Raw genomic sequence first — 17,567 nt, forward strand, 5'->3', positions numbered from 1 at the left:
AACATAATTAAATATTATAATATGGCTCACAATTTGGTGAGTTATAGTTTATCGATAAACGAAAATAAAATTGCCTTTCATATTTTTACTGAATAGTTTAAAAAAATTTAGAAATTTAAATAACTTTATCTATTTTATAATATAAATATAGATACAAATATTCTTTTTTTTTTATGGATTTAGTAAGTTTGTACTATATTAAATTCGTGGAGAGTTAAAATAGGTCATTTAGATTTTAAAGAAATGTTATTTTATATTCGATTGAAAATTCTTTTAAAGTTATTTAAGTTTACAAACATTAATTAAACAAATAGCTTAATTTTGTTCTATGGAATTAAGAAACAATTATAGTTTATTATATAAAGTATTAGCATTTAATATCCAACGGGGATAGTAATAATTTAGAAAAAAATTATTTTAAACAGATTATATTTTTTGGTCTTATTAATGGGACATTATATATAAGTATGTATTGTTATACCTACATATCATATTAAATAATATTTTAAGCTTTTAGCGTAATATATCATCATGATAACAATGTCAGAACATATAATATGAGGAATGACTGTGGTAAACTTTATTGTATATATTATATATACACTATACAGAGTGATTCTTTTATCAAACAAAACTTATAAGGCGATTGTGTGTAAATACCACCTAACATACACACCTATAACACACAAACACCACCCAAAACCACCCAACTTTGGGAGGCTATATCTTGTAAACGGAATGAACGAAAAATGAAAATTTAAACGTGAAAATTCATTGAAAAAATAGCCTTTTAAGTTTATGAAATTTTAAGTATAGGTTGTCATTTGAAAATCAAAAGTTGATAATGGTTAACCTGATAAATATAAGGGTGAAAATATTTAAAAAAAATATATAATTCTAGAACAAGATGGTTCTAAAATTTTTGAAGAAAAAAAAATTGAAAAAAGTCAATAGTTTTTGAAATAATGAGTGTTGTTTGATAAAAGAATCACCCGTATTATAGTTTAGCGTAGTTTAAAATTAAAATCTACAAACATTTTATTGTATAAAAGTTTAAATTTAAAATCAAACTTGAAATTATTTTAATGATTCCTTAATCCCTTATACAATTTTATATTCTATTTATGTGTTTCTCTAATACATTGAGTTCTGAGAGCACTATAATACATAATATTTGTTCACGATCATTGTATTTGTCATATCAATTATATTATGTGGATATAATAGGTAACGTGGTACATAATATACATAAATAATTATACATGCTAGTGCTAGAAAAAAAAATGTTATTGTTAATCTCATTTATATTTTTAGTTAATAAATTGTCTGTGATTTTGCTTTATTGCGAATTCTACATGCACATAAGAGTGAAAATGTTTAGCGATTATTTGAGTGGAATGATTTATACATACGCATCTATATTATATTATATATATTATATGTTTGATATATAGCTATTTTTTTTTCAAACAGTGACAAGGGAAATGTAGAAATCACACTTGTGCGTGTTTGGAGAGAAAAAAGTTCACCGGATAATAATGACGGTACACAGCGGTTAATGAGTAATTAAACATTACAACCAATTAAGGGCACGTTCTCGTGATGGAACGTAATTAACGAGGTAACGACACGAAACTATCGTAAACGCGTTTCCGATAATGATTAAATTACTATTAATGGCGGATAATGTTTTATTCTATCACACATTATTGCTTTGCAGTTTATTAAAAAATCTAAGATCAATATACCTCACTAGTCTGCACTGGTATACCTATAATGTTCTTACGGTAGTGGCGGCGTTATATCATATTTTTACTTTGATTAAATATCTATTAGATGTGAGCTGATGATGTCTGTTCTGTAGCGCGGAAGCATCACACATTTTATATTTTGAACACGAATACATAATACCATACTACTTGGTCAATACAAAGGTACGCACGCGTTATATACCATATTATCACTAACATTGCCGCTGACCAGTATAGATATTAACAAAGTATAAACACATTACTCATCTGAAAACTGTAATTTAATGTCTTTAATGACAATTTTATTGTAAATTTGTCAAAATGTAATATATACGAAGTCGTTTGTTAGATTTAGATTTCAATAAAAATGACGAAGTATAAAACACAAAGATTTCCAATTTTTTAAATTAGGTATTATTAATTGGACCCAATAGTGAGCACAGAAAACATTACATATAAGATATGTTTAATCAACTACTGCAATATACTTTGCATTTACAAATTAAAACACATTTGAATCGATTTGTTTTCTGAAAATCGTATGAAAACAGTAAAATCCTACTCGCCGCGAATCAACTTTAGAATACGACAATGTCCACTTAAAAATGTAATAAGTAGGTACAGGGTATCTAGTTGTATCAAGTGATTGAAAAGTGATGGAATTCGAAAAACCAACTCACACTTCGAAAGTTGGTACAATGGAAAATAATATATTATAAAAATGTACTGACTACCGACGAAGGATATATTATATAATTTACGTACAAAGGTAAAAGTGAAATCGTTTAATTTGATTATCTCATTAGGTAGGTACTTTAAATATCTCATATATTTTGTGTTTGCATTAAGGACCAGCGGATATAAATTATATAGTATACAGACTAAGGTTCATATATCGATAGTTCGGAATAAAAGATTTGAATATTCGAAAATTGTGCTTCGAGGATATTTTTAGTTTGGTGTCTGCTACATAATGCAGTAATATATCACGCCATATAACGGATATCGAGTTCTTTTATATCCATAACAGTTACTATTTATAGTTTTAGCATGTTTTATTGTCCGCGGGCGTAGGAAGTGCCGCAGGTATGTTAACAGTTCTCATTATTTCATAATGTCACATGGTCTGAGCTTTCCCCTTGCGTATTCGACTTTCTAATGCCATCAGATGTCAAAAACACTGTTTATTAGTCAACGAGCTATTAATTTAAGAAATAACATACGGGCATCTCAGAACTTGATGTTATTCAACAATAAAAGTCCATTTGTTTACAAAAAATCAAAATCAAGTATTATCTAACATTATATTAAAACTTTTCAAAATTGAATATTGTTTAAAATAATATGCTTTCCTAATATACAACTGGAGTTCAAATGGTATTAGAGTTTAATTAACATTTTACATCACTAAACGTTTAAATAAAATAATATCAAACGCATAAATAGGTATAAACTATAAACTATAATAAAAATCATTGTACCTAGGTACCTATAAACATTTTTGCATTTAATTAAATTTAATTAAATTCGAGATTGTTTTTAACACATTTTGCTTGAGTAGTTTTTAGTTAACACTAAATATATGAGTCTATAAGATGTACACTATAAGTAGTTAACCAACGTAATAAACAATCATTTTTATCCGGTTGTTTATACTTTTATATAGGTTACGTACTAATGTATTATTGCGTTTATGGACGTGAATGTAACGTAAACACACGCAATATTATATTATTACATTTTATTGTCTATCGCGGATAATCCTCGATAAATTATTCAAATAATTATGTCACATTATATTATACTATTTTATTTTAATAATGTATACAGCATTATATAGCGTATTTCGAAAATAAATATTATTTCATAAAGACATCTACGATTATGGATGGTGGCAGGAGTTAATTATAAGAATATTTTGTTGAAAAAAAATAACAACAATTATCGTAACAATATCGAATTTAATTAACGTTTCTCCAGCCCACTTGTCGGGCATAGTATAATATAGAATTAAAGTTTTAAAAATAATTCGGAACTCAATAAGCGTGCAACGTTCAAACACGAGATTTAAAATAAATTTGCACTTGCGGTGAGAAAACAATGCCAATACGGATATATTATAACATACGAAAAATCGTAAATGCCGGGGTCACGTTCCCGCGATAGCCAAACGGCGTTTCACACGACGAGGATGTGCCACTTATCACATTACTCTTGTACGCCGCACGGGGCCCCCAAGTTATTATAACCAGCCGCTTGGTCCACTGACCCACCTGTGTTACCTGAATCTCCCGTTACCGGGTTGTCAATAATTTTTCCTTTCTTTTCCCTGGATCCACCCCACACTGACGACGACCAGAGCAACTTACTTATTATTCAAATCGTTTACGTAACGGCGGTCGATTTAATAATAATAGGCATATAATGTATAATACGCAGCGCTCTGTATAATAAATAATTATATTAAATATATACATGACGTATGGATACGTATCTCATAGCCACCGACGACGATGGTCTCTACCAGCGATCGACCGTCAGATATTTATTATTTATATATATATATATATATATATATAAGTAGGTAAGTATATAGGTACAGGAAGAGCGCCCCAAATTTCCACCGGACTGCAATTGACCCATTTACCTTATAAGGGCACCCGATGTCCCAGATTGTTCTTAAATGTCAAAGAACAATTGACTAAATCGGAAGACTGGTTACTCATTCCACCCCTCCCTCCTAGACGTTATGCCGCCACCACCGCTGCTGCTTGTCGAGAGAATATCTCAAACCGGCTGATGAAATTTCGAACGATAGGTAAATAATTTATTATGTGGAACATATAGGAAAGGAAGTTAGTAAAAAAAAAAAACAAGTTCCCAGTCCGTTCGTTTGGAACACCGAATAATAATTAAATGACCGACATCTTCCCTCGATTATTTAGTGAATGAAATCACTGCAGTTTTATGCATTGCGCAGTGGTTATTACGACAACGATAAATCGCCATTTCCGGAAAACAAAAACACATAAACACAATGTATTTTTATTTAATTTGATGAAAAAAAAGATCACAACTGTGACTCGTTGACAGAAACTCCTGAGGAGGGTAGCGGTTTAGAGAATTATAATAAGTATACGCTTAATAATAAATAATTCAAATTTCAAAACATAAGAATCAACAAAGCGATACAAAAATCCTTTAAAATAATTATTATTCGGCCATTCTTGTATTTAAACAAGGTTTATATTTTTAATTTTAGTTGCATCATATTCATATCAAAGCCAACGGGAAATGTATTTTTTAAACAAGGGAAATATACCTAATAAATAATTAGTAATTATAATTTAATTTAACATAGTATTATTATACGTATAGATAATTCAACTGACATTAGCAAATTAGTCGGTCAGAAGTTACATTGTTTAATGTAAGCAATATGATGTTTTAGAATGCATGTTTGAGTAAAACAAAATATGTTATTTTGATTGAATACGAGAATGCCTATTATCATAATAATAACTTTAAGTTTCATTTCAGTTAGGCTTATTTAAAAATTTAGATTACAATTTATGAAGAATAAAAACACACATAACTTCACAGTTCTCACGGTAAAACATTAAGTAAGACGGCAAATGACTTGGTGCATAAATGGAAGTTTAATCTGATTTAAAAATCTTCCGATAACCCTAGCTAATAATTATAATAATTTATATTGTGTTCCGAGTTTCCAACGTATATTATGTTTTATAGTTTGGTGTCTACAGCTTGACGTTAACAAATGCGGTTTTTAAAAATTATGTTTTGGTTGGTTAGGTTTGATAAATCAAACATAAAAGTTAATATTAACTATAAATAAATGATTTCGATAATAATAGATTACAAAATATGTAAAATATAATTAAAACTTTTTAATAGGAGTACAAATAGACTAAACTGAAAAATTAATATACAGGAAGGTTGTATAACCTTATTAGTTATTATTATCATTATTATTTTTATGTTAGTGCCTATTGGTACCTGGATCATTAAATTAATTTTTTTTTTTTATTATTACATATTTTGAGCAGTTTATTATTTCTTAGTATTCTATGAACTATTAATTAGATATTCAATTATCATTAAATAGCAAAATTGATATTATGTACCTATACCTACTTACAATTGAGTTGATGATAAATAATAATAATTAACACTTTATTGAAAGATAACAGTTCATTATGTATACATAATATAGTATAATGTAATAGTTATATACTATTAGTTAATATAGTAAAGTTATTGTTTGTCATTAATTTAATATATATATATATATATATATATATATATAAATTACTAATTATATGAATCACTATAATATAACACTTTCATTATAAAGGCAGAACTCCAAAACAAAATATAAATATGTACAATTGTACACTAATCCATAGTCTTAATACATTTATAAATAAGTAATCTATGTAAACAATAATCCTTGTCTCCCAATGGCCCATGTCGCCGAGGGTAAATTTTTTTCAAAAAAAAAATAATAGCAAAGAATAGCGCTGTTATATCAATAATTTTTATAATATTGTTATGGTCTAAAATGTTAATTAATAGGTAACGGATCATTTTTAAATTTGTTAGAAAAGTGTTTCATAAATTAATATAATTCACAAAGATTATACATTTTAAGTGGTGGATGATAAAAATAAATCAATAAATAATAAACACAAACACAAAGTTTAATATTACAAAAATCGTTCTCTATTATTAGGTAGTTCTTACCCTGTAAAAATATACGTGCTATTAGAGATTTTCTATCTGACCTTAAAATTGAATTGCACACATGGATTGTTTCAAAAAGTATCTCTCAAGTTCTAGATAAGTGTATGCACATTAATGAATTAGAGTTTCCCCGGCGAACCCTATTTGGAAAACCATTGTCTAGAAAGCCATACAATTTTAAATTATTATTCGCGAGGTTTAACTTGAAATCGTTTTCCATCGTCGTAATAAACGATTTAAAAGGAACAAATTAAATTAAATTCGTGACCAAAAATCACAATTGGTTAGATCAGAGGTGAATGTCCAGGAGGTTAAGGCCAATATCGATTTGTGGTCAATCGCAATGATTCCCGGGGGCATTATAATATGAGACTACGGCTTAGGCCGATTTATACGACACTATAGGTCGAGGCCGATAAGTTTTTTTTTACTCTAACTTATCAATAACGCATTCTAAGAGATGCCAGTGTTATATCTACTCGATTAAATATTTTATAAAACAAATCGTTCATTTAAAAAAAATTCAGTCATGGTAAAGTTATGTTTTCAGAAAGACTATAAATCATGGTGATTTAGCAATAATTCAAAATCTATGCTTACTGATAAATAAATAGCAAAAAACTATGTAGTTTATTAAAAAAATATATTACTGGTACGATCAAGTGTTTGAAATTACTAAAAATAAAATAAATTATTGTTTAATTAAGTTTCTAAATCTTCATTTTAATTTTGTCGTTTATTTGATTTAGGTAGGTATTTTGTTTAACGTTTGTTTAAATTATTTAATTTAATTAAGTGTAAGTTTGGTTTTTATTGAAGATAAAATCATAGATTCCAATTACAATTTAAATAAAAATATTTACTATCAAATTGTATTTTCATTTAAATAAGTAACACACCTCATAAACTACTATGGTAATAAGGCAACAAGTAATAAGTGAAGAGTATAATAAGTTACATTTACTCGTAGATATATATTTTTATTTGTTACAATGTCCAATTAATTAAAGTCGTGAGAGATCTGGCAGTAGGCTTGTAAAATTCGAATAGTACATATACTCGCTAAGCCATCATTATGGTTATTTGATAAAAAAAAAATAACACGATCCCCTCGTATAATGAGAAATAACGTTTAAATATATAATTTCATTTTACTAATTACCTATCTACCTATTATATTATAGTATAAGATTTAATTTACAAAAGTATAAACACATTTTAGTACTCATGCAGATACGCATAATTTTAATGTATAAATCGCATTAAAACACTATTTATTGTTCTTAGGTACATAATTTCTAGAAATATTTTTAAATATAAAAATAGCATGATGTATAATAAAATAATGCTGTATTAAAAAAAAAAAAAAACGAATATTTATTAATTCATTATTTTGAATCATTGAACTTTACGATCCTAAAAGTGTAAGAACTAAAAAATAAAAGTACTCTATAGTCTACACAGGTGTTTATTTTTATTTAACTACTCTATAAAAATTATTTATGATGTGTATGCATAAATAACTAACTGTTATAGGTCACTTCGTGACTACTTAAATTCGTCATTATCTTTTAGATAATAATTTTTGTAACTTTTTATAAAACACCAGTAGTTGTTTAGCATTTTAAATAAATTTTAAAGTATGTACCTATAAAATAATTAAATATTAAAACATTAACTATCGTATAAAACTAATTCTTTGTGGGTTAGACCTTATATTTAACATGAGAAATGTGTAAACCGTGCAAGTTATGAATGTAAATACAGTATATTATTATATATAATATCATTATAATTCTAAAAAATAAGTAAAAATTTTAAATACATCAACCAAATAAAGTTAATTTTAAAGGTTAACAATAATTGAATTAATTATATCACTAAAATGTATAGGTAATTAAATGTCAGGTATCAAACGTTTGTTTTTTTTTTTTTTGTATTAAGTATTATTAATGAATTTAACAAAAAACAGTTGTTAATTTATTAAGTATACCTAGTCGGAATTGTATAATGTAATCGAAGTTAATTATTGATATTTGGGTAGAGTTTTTAATAAGGACATTTAACTTAATAATAATTTATACAAGTATGGAAAAATGGTCTTAAAACAAAGTTTAAAGTCTGTGCTCAATGTTGAATAAACATGCAATTAGTTTCAGTTGTCTCGGCATCACAACGATCGTTCAAGTCTATTGTGAAAAGCGTGCCGAGGGAAAATTCCAAAAAATCAGTTTACCTGCATGGTGGCGTCAAGGTGAAGTGGTGCATTTATAAGATCCATCAGGAGGTGTGGGTGGTGTATCGATAAGAAATTAAAAACGATAAATATTTAACAAGCCTTGCGGACGACACTCGGCCGATAACGACGGCACCGGCATTATTCCCGAACACGCGCACAAGACACAACAATCAAAACACGTTTCACCGTTGGAACGTGAGACCGAACTGAGTGCACTGGCAAAGCACCTGTTGCTCCGACTATCGTTCTCCATCATAACCCCAGTGCAGACGTCTACATACACATTGGATACATATTATGATGGCGGCGGCGAAAAGAAAGGAAATTGACATGAGCTCTGTACACCGAACACATTCAGACTCTTCCATTTAGGTATACAGACCATTATTATTATGGCGTGTGTGCATCGTAGTTCAACGACATAAATTTGTGGTTTCGTTGGGTACCTTTTTTTTATTTTTTGGAATCGACAAAATATGTTACGTTATACGTGGAAAACGTGAATCGCATTAAACATCATAAGCGAAATGACTATGACTCCTTACTACATATAGGTATGCATGTACCTATTAAACTCGCAGCGATTAAGCCATTGTTTTTACAATAACGTTTTATTTTTTGGGATGTTTAGTCATGTATTTTATCACTTTCTTATTTCTAAAAGTTGTTTGATATGTTATGTTTGATGTATATATGGCATCATCGGATCCTCTAGAGACTCAGTCTTCTATAAACTGATGAGTCGAAAATACTCAGTTTCTCCATCTTGTTTCATGCACCTGTCGGATTTTGACAATGTTTTCAATCATTATAAATTGCGAGTAATAATAAAAATAAACTGTGATATTGTATTGCGTGATTGATTTAAAAGTTTAAAAAAAATGCTATTTATATTATCAAAAACTGTATTGAAAGAGGTTCTTACTTATTCTTAACAAGTAATTTTACAAATTTGTCTAATATAACTTTATTATTGGTGTTACTGTGTTAGCCATTGACATTAAACCAGCCGATAAATTGTATTTCATATTCGTACAGTAAATATTATTTTAATAACAGAACAGGTATCTGCTTTGCTGTCAGGCAACTCAACAAATGAATCATATTATATATTTTTATTTTTTTATTGAGAATAAGGCTTCAACAGTCAGGTCATTAGCCTAATCATATTATGATATCATCCTACACCTAATGGCTAATATTATACATCTTCATTGCATAATTATATAACGATGTCAAAGGATTGTTTTACGTTAAACTCTCTATTCTTAACAATTCAAACTTTCACACAGCTGCCGTACTTAAAATAATATGCAAATTATTCATGAAAATTTAGAATAAAAAAATTACTAAGTAAGTATTTAAATAAAATATAATGTTAGAAAAACGATAACAGGATAGTGAAATGTATGTCGTTCACAGTTTATTTAATGAATGAAAAATAAATCGTAAACTTAATTAGTAATTTTAGTATGGTGAATGTTCTTTATCGTATTTAAATGCATACCAATAAATATAATAATGTAGATATTATAAATAATTGACAGCAGTGATGAAGTATACAGTTAATTGTAATTTTTGATCCATATTCCAAGTCTTTAATATTTAAAATAAAATGTTTTACCTATAAGAAACATATATTTATTTTAAATTACTTAACTTTATTATATTCAGAACTTCAGAATATTACTTATTAGTATACATATAGTTATTTAATAATTAAAAATAACAAATATTAACGAGTGTTGCGATATCTATAGATAATAATATACATATAAATAATTATTATTATGAAAGAAAAATGATGTATTCACACACACACAATAGGTATGAAGAATATATACGAGTATCTAACTGGCTACCTAAAATATATTTTGTTAAATAGATGACATTAATCATACAATAGAAGCAAAACAATTTAATAATTCTTATGTTGTAATTGGTGTAGCACCATTTAACAAACTGCATAATACAAGTATACTTATAACACACGCATTTGTTGTCAAACTTTAAATAAATATATTATAATATAGTCCATTTGATGAGTGAACCTCGTTAATTATATTGTAAACATAAATTTTGTGTGATAACGGCAATACACGTGTAAACAACTTAATTGGATTTTACATTAAAGATTACAAATTAGAGTACTTTAAGTATAATAATATTGTATGGTGTTTTCTGTTCTCGTTATTTAATTTTCTTTTTTAAATAAATAGTTATAATTAAAAATAAAGGGTCAATGTACCTACTTAAGAATGAAAATGTCATTTAAACATAGTATACAATTATACAGCATTTGACTATATTTTATTATATTTTGAAATAAAAATTATGTAGCATATAATTTTTTTTTTTTAATTTGCTCAGAAGCAAGTTACTTACAGTATTATTATCTAGGTAGGTACTATAATTTTTGAATTTCTTCAGTAACTCATTTCATGTTTTAAATACCATATATCTGGTAAAATTTATTTCGTACACAATTATGTACCTAATAAAAAAATTCAACAAGGTATTTAATTTCCAATATTATGGCCCGCTGAGCTAATGTTTTATACTTATAACGGCTGAGTTACTGTTAAACAAGATACATACACGAGATATACATCACTCGTTTACATGCAGAGTATTGTTCGTGAGTTGGCCGTTTTCACATATTATATGCTTATATGCATGTTAACGTTTCCTATTTCCTCAGGGTTCTGCAGATGAGAGAATAAAATAATGAGAAAAATACGATAAACAATCAGCTAAATCTATTTTTCTCTCGTCCAGCGCACTATTCATATTGTCTCTACTATTTATTTATTTGAGTTATAGATTTTAAGTCAAACGAAAACGCTGTTGTGATGATTTAGTGATGCGAAAATAATTATGATAATCGTGTATTTTTTTGTTTGAAATAATGAACAATATGTTGTTAGTTAGTAATCTATCTATACTATTCTAAACTTAATCTGTAAATTTAAAGTTAGTCTGGAATTCGTAAATTTAAATTTGTATTAAATTAATTATAAAATGTAAATAATAATTAGGTATCTATTATAATACGAATTATCTTCCTAATTCCTCAGAATTATAAATCGTATTATAAAGTTGGTAACGTTTTATTGTATGGTTGGTGATATAGTTTTTAATTATTTAAACACCTATTATCAAATAAATATTGTACCTAATATTATGATTAGTTTCGTAATTTAAGGAATCACTTTTCTTTTTTTTTAACGATTAATATATTAAACAATACGTTTATTCAACGATAAATATCTTAAAAATAGTCCAAAACAGTTATTATGTAAATATTATCTAAAATATAGTTTCATCAATCACATAGTAGAAGTTAACAGTTAAATATTTAATAAGAATGGCTTCTAAATATACAACTAAAACCTAAAAAAATTTCATAGTAACATGCGATGTATAGTAGAACTTTAATTTGATAAATATATGTTGTACCTACATTATTTTATAAGAATGTATTACTTTAATTCTTAGCTAACACTTAAAATATCTTCATAAATTAATGTAAAAATGTGTTTTTAAAACATTTTATTTAATATTCAGCAAATAGTTATAGCATGAAAACTAAAAAACTGCATTAATGTCTGTAGTCTAATAATTAATAATATTTAAATTTTGTTCTTGTAATATTAAATTAAAATAAGTTAATATCTTAGCGACGTCTAACATTGCTTATAAATAATTAAACTAAAACAAAATTGAATTGGACAGTAAAAAAATTAATGATTATTATACATTAAAGTACCCCACGGCTGCAGATGTAGGTGTATAGAAAATTACAATAATTTCTTTGAAAAGAAAAACAATATTGTAAATAGTAATTGTGAATAGCGAGCAGATTAAAAAAGTCTGTATCAATGGTTGATTATTATATTGTTTCATCCCGTGGGCTATAATCAGAACAGGCCTACATATTATTATAATGTCTAGCGTGGACCACCAACGTAACCATTCGTCTTAAAATTAGTTATACTAGCCCGTGGATTCCATTATTTTCAATATGTTACTGTAACATATCGGATTTATGAGCCAGAAGAAAATATACCAACTATGTTTGTTTCCCATGAAAATCAAGGTTCTAGTAATACCATTGAGGTATACCACCTAGCATGTACCTATTGTACCTGTTATCACATACCAAACGTATTTAACAATTGAACACGATTGAACACAATAATACACAATTTATACAGGGCGCCGTTATCCTTATATGCATATAAAATCGCCATTGAAATTCTATGGACGTTGTTTATTTAAATATCAGACACAAAATTAATTATGAATTAAAATAATAATAGCAGTAACATTGTATGTGCGCGTTTAACGGTATGTAATTTTGAGCAAGTGTCATGACCGAAACCATGTGCCGGTAGCTTAACAAATTTCAAGTGTGTTCGTAAGATACCGTTGTTTTAGCATGCTCCGTTTATTAATTACGTTTGTAGTGGTTAACTCACTGGATAGCCAGGTTAGAGGTACTTATCCTAACAAACAAAACGACCATAGTTCATAACGTTGTTCCAGTAACTTTTTGGCTTTATGAATATTCATTTTTTTTTTTAATATATAAATTGGATGTGACTTGAATCCAACAACGTGTAGAATACGTGATATTATACAACTATGTTAATATAAGTATAACTACCACCCACACATACAGATTTCCCTATGAATGTATAAAATTAAAATATATAGGCAGGCAACGTAAAATGCATCGACTAATTTAGTTAAAAACCTGAGAAGTGGTTCTGCTGTATAGTTGCGTACGAGTGTGCCTCGTCATTGAGTAGGTCATCACTGCAATATTTGTGTTGAATTTGAATTCAATGATAAATCATCGATGTTATTAAAATGCTGCAAGAGTGTAACGTACAAGACCAATTTATATATACTCGTATTTACATAGGTAGGACTTTCCTTGAAATTTAATGATTCCCGTTTTTTCCTAATTTGTTTTTTGTTTCATCAGTGGCACCCAACCTTATTACTGGGTGTAGCGATCGCTACACCTTGAAAATAAGGGGTGGGTGGGTACAATAACATAAAATAATTAACTTTAAATATGTTCATTGTTAATTATTATCATATAGGTTGCCGGTTGGTATCTATTTACCAATATTATCAATTAAAATATGATAAAATATATAAATTTAAATAATTTTGAATTTGTGATGGGTGAGTAGGTGGGTCAAATTGTTTCTTGCTACGCCTGAAAAATATACCTTGGGCGCATTGTTTATTTGTTCCGATTGATTTGAAAAGTTACTGGTAATTTAATTTAATTTTTTTTTAATTTTGTCCCTCCAATGAATGTATTTAGCATCAATTAAATATAATTTTATATCTAAAATCACCATGAAATTTGATGATTGATCCATTTTACTGCTCGTAAAGGCAATAACAGACACAATTGTATTTATTTATAAAAAACCCCATCATATATTGTGAGTAATCAATACATCCATCACTCCACTCTGTATCCAAAACTAAATTTTATACAAGAAAAAATATATACAACTGTATCTCAAACATTTGATAAAAAAAACACGTCTATTATTGATGACTTAATACGAATTCTAATTCAAAAACCAGTTACATACAATATCACGTCCAATTCAAACATTATTATTATTCCGTTAAAATCGAGTCTTAACTTATGTTGTTAGCATTATTGTTTTCTTCGTGCTCGTTGAATACCGTAACAAATAATCGATACCTATCAAAATTTGCATATCATAAAATGTATAAAAAAAAGATAGGTGATTATTGTTCAATTGCTTTTAGAAACAGAGCAAATACCGGTTCTCGAAACTCTTGTGGAATAAACCAATACACGTCGGTATAATACCCCTAAACCGCACTTGTACGGACTGATTGACGACAGCCCACACTTGGTTCACACGGTATGAAAGTAAATTACTGACGTCTTGATAGTATTTACATATTATATACACAGTGAGGGCACCGTTTTTTCAGAAGATTCGGCACAGACAAATAAATAAACAGTCGAAGATTATTGATCCCCAGGGGAGGTCTGTTTGGTGATAGTTATTAAAATATCTGCTATTACTTTCGTCAGCCGTCAAAACCTGTTACTATAAATTCAGGGACTACACCTACATTGCTTAAAAGAGGTTTTTTATAAAACAAAAGAAATTCGTTCACAAATTTGCTTAAAAAATGTATTCTAATTCCTTACATAATACATAATATAATAATAATATATTCGTGATAAAATCAATCAACAGATCGTATCATATAAACTTAATGATAATATAATTAATTTACTGATTATTCACCACTATAACATGTCTACATATATCTATTAATACCTCAAACTATATGGGTACATCAAGATAATATTCTATGTACATAAAATAAGACGTGGGTACTATTTAGTGTTACATAAATTAACCAAGAGCATATATACTCTTCAGTAACTCTTTTATATATATTGTATATTGATATAATGTGATTTGATACACAGTAATAATAAAAGTAGGTAACTCGGAGTATTAATTTCTCAATAAAAGTTTCAAACAAAATATTTGGAAGTCAATCCTAAAATATCTACCTACTATGTTTTAATTCTAAAAATCAAATTTGGAAATTAATCAATTAAACTAACTAAACCAATCGTATTACGTACATTACTGTCTTTACCGTGTGCTCTATTTATATTCTATATTATACTTTTGTATACCACTCTAATCTTATAGGTAAAAGAATGTTTAATATGATTTATAAAGTTATTATCTACAGTCTATGGTATATTGTGTACGACTGACATAATTATATATTCACTATATCGCGTATGTACCAGTAATTAAAATAGTTTGATACTTCACCACAATTTTAATAAATAAAAAAAAAACAATTGATTTATTACAGCGTAGTCGAGATTTAGTATAATATAATGTACCTAATATGTATTTTATGAACAATAATGATCACAATAACGATGATGCATTGGTCGCGTATTACATGTATGATGTCTAAATTATTAATTTTTAATAATTCTGACAATGTGGTTATCGTATTTTAAATGAATATATAGGTTTTAAATGTAGAATAAATCGTAATATTAATCTGTAATGTATTCTGTGGGTATCTGCTTAGAATTCAGAATCTTGTATTTTGCTTTTTGTCTTTTACTAACGAAATGGGAATTGGAACCGGAAGTAAATGGAATAACACGAATAAGCTCATATATGCGTATACATATATATTATGTATGACGTATCTTGTCTTGGATCTGTATGTGTATGTACCATTAAAACCAGATAGAACCGGTCACTGTGTTACAACCGGTCGATGGCCGCCAGTGCGCCTCTTGTTTTTCGTGATCAAATATTGTAAAATATTTTTAATGCCAATAAAATTGATACTGCATTATCATTATGCCCCCGATTATCTTTGTTAGAACGAAAATATGAGTATAGAAAACCGATTCAACGATGTTTATGGAGAAACTATAGAAGTTCAAATTATAGAAGTAGAAAATATTATAGTATAGGCACCTTTGAAAATGCATTTATCAACAGAAACGTAGCTTATTCGAATTTGATAGGTACATGCTTACGAATTATCACTTTTTTTTTCAATTTAGAGCCTGAAAGTGGTTTTTCAGTATCAATATACTATTATTATTTTTATTATCAATTCTATCATGATAAAACTATAAAATAATTGAACATCTTACAAATATTATTGCTATAGATATGTATAACCTAGTTATTATACAACACTATGAGAGAAATTGTTTGCTCATTAATATGATCAAATATCGTAACATAAGCTAAAAATATCATTAATTCAATTTTACAAATCACAAATAGATGCTATAGGCTTAAATACTCTACTAGATATAAACAAAGATGATATAAAAACATATAACTACCTAATCTATATTATGTAATAATAGTATCATAATTTTCTTTTACCGAACATTATGCTGTTTAAATTTATGTAGTCGAACTCTTTCAAAAGAAAAGAAAATAGCTTAAAAATATTTTATTCTAATAAAATGCACTGTTAGTATTCAAATTCCTATGATTTTCTCAATTACGATATAATAACCATGTATTATTTTTATTTTTTTATTCTGATAAATACCTATTAATTGTCTATTATATGAAATTAATGTATTATTAATTAGCTATTATATATTATGTGTTGCTGTACAATAAATGATTTAAAGTAGAATAAAATGTTACTTACATTACTTTCTAACTTTAAAACTCAAGTTATAGATAATATATTATTTAAGTACTTACTTTTTTGGAGTTAACAACCGGAATTTTCTGTTTCGTCCAGTTTTTTGTCACTACGTTACTTGTGCACGTCTGCGGTATCTTGGTTGTTGGTTTACCCGAAACCCCAATGCCGTTTTTGACATTTTGGTTACCGGTGAATTTCATCTTAAGCTCTGCGACGCTTTCTGTTTTCCGTATATATGGCCACATTCTGCTGTTATCGTGCCTATACAATAATTTCACAATATAGTCACTATAATATTTATGTCTTATACCTATACATAATAATAATAAATAGAATAAACCTATTGTACGTTTTTACAGGATTTAAATCGTAATTTTTGACAGTCTGTCACTAGAAAGACCGGGGTCTATTGAACCATAAATATAGTAAGGTCTTTCACCGGAAATTCAAGGATTTTGAAGCAGTAGGTTTGGTGAACCAATATTATTACTTCTTTTTTTGAGATTTAGTGTCTCGCTCGCTTATGGGTAGCCAACTGAGTACATACCGCCCCACATTTTGTGTAT

General features: G+C 27.6%; 1 protein-coding gene across 5 annotated transcripts in view; it reads right to left on the reverse strand.

Moving 5' to 3' along the window:
- LOC107163278 (PFTAIRE-interacting factor 1A) overlaps positions 1 to 17,567 on the reverse strand; it is a 54,274-nt gene that overhangs the window by 25,049 nt on the left and 11,658 nt on the right. For 3 of the 5 annotated variants that reach the window (XM_089219058.1, XM_089219057.1, XM_089219056.1), the window contains exon 2: positions 17,058 to 17,262. In XM_089219058.1, the coding sequence (XP_089075184.1) occupies positions 17,058 to 17,246 (189 nt within the window). In that variant the 5' untranslated portion in view covers positions 17,247 to 17,262. Of the gene's footprint in view, positions 1 to 8,754; positions 8,971 to 17,057; positions 17,263 to 17,567 lie in introns of those variants that run through there. The other 2 variants (XM_089219060.1, XM_089219059.1) reach the window with 1 other exon arrangement.

The sequence above is a fragment of the Diuraphis noxia genome, unplaced genomic scaffold, assembly GCF_037042655.1.
Source record: "Diuraphis noxia isolate RWA-SAM2 unplaced genomic scaffold, SU_Dnox_SAM2 contig0002, whole genome shotgun sequence".
Classification (NCBI taxonomy): Eukaryota; Metazoa; Arthropoda; class Insecta; order Hemiptera; family Aphididae; genus Diuraphis; species Diuraphis noxia.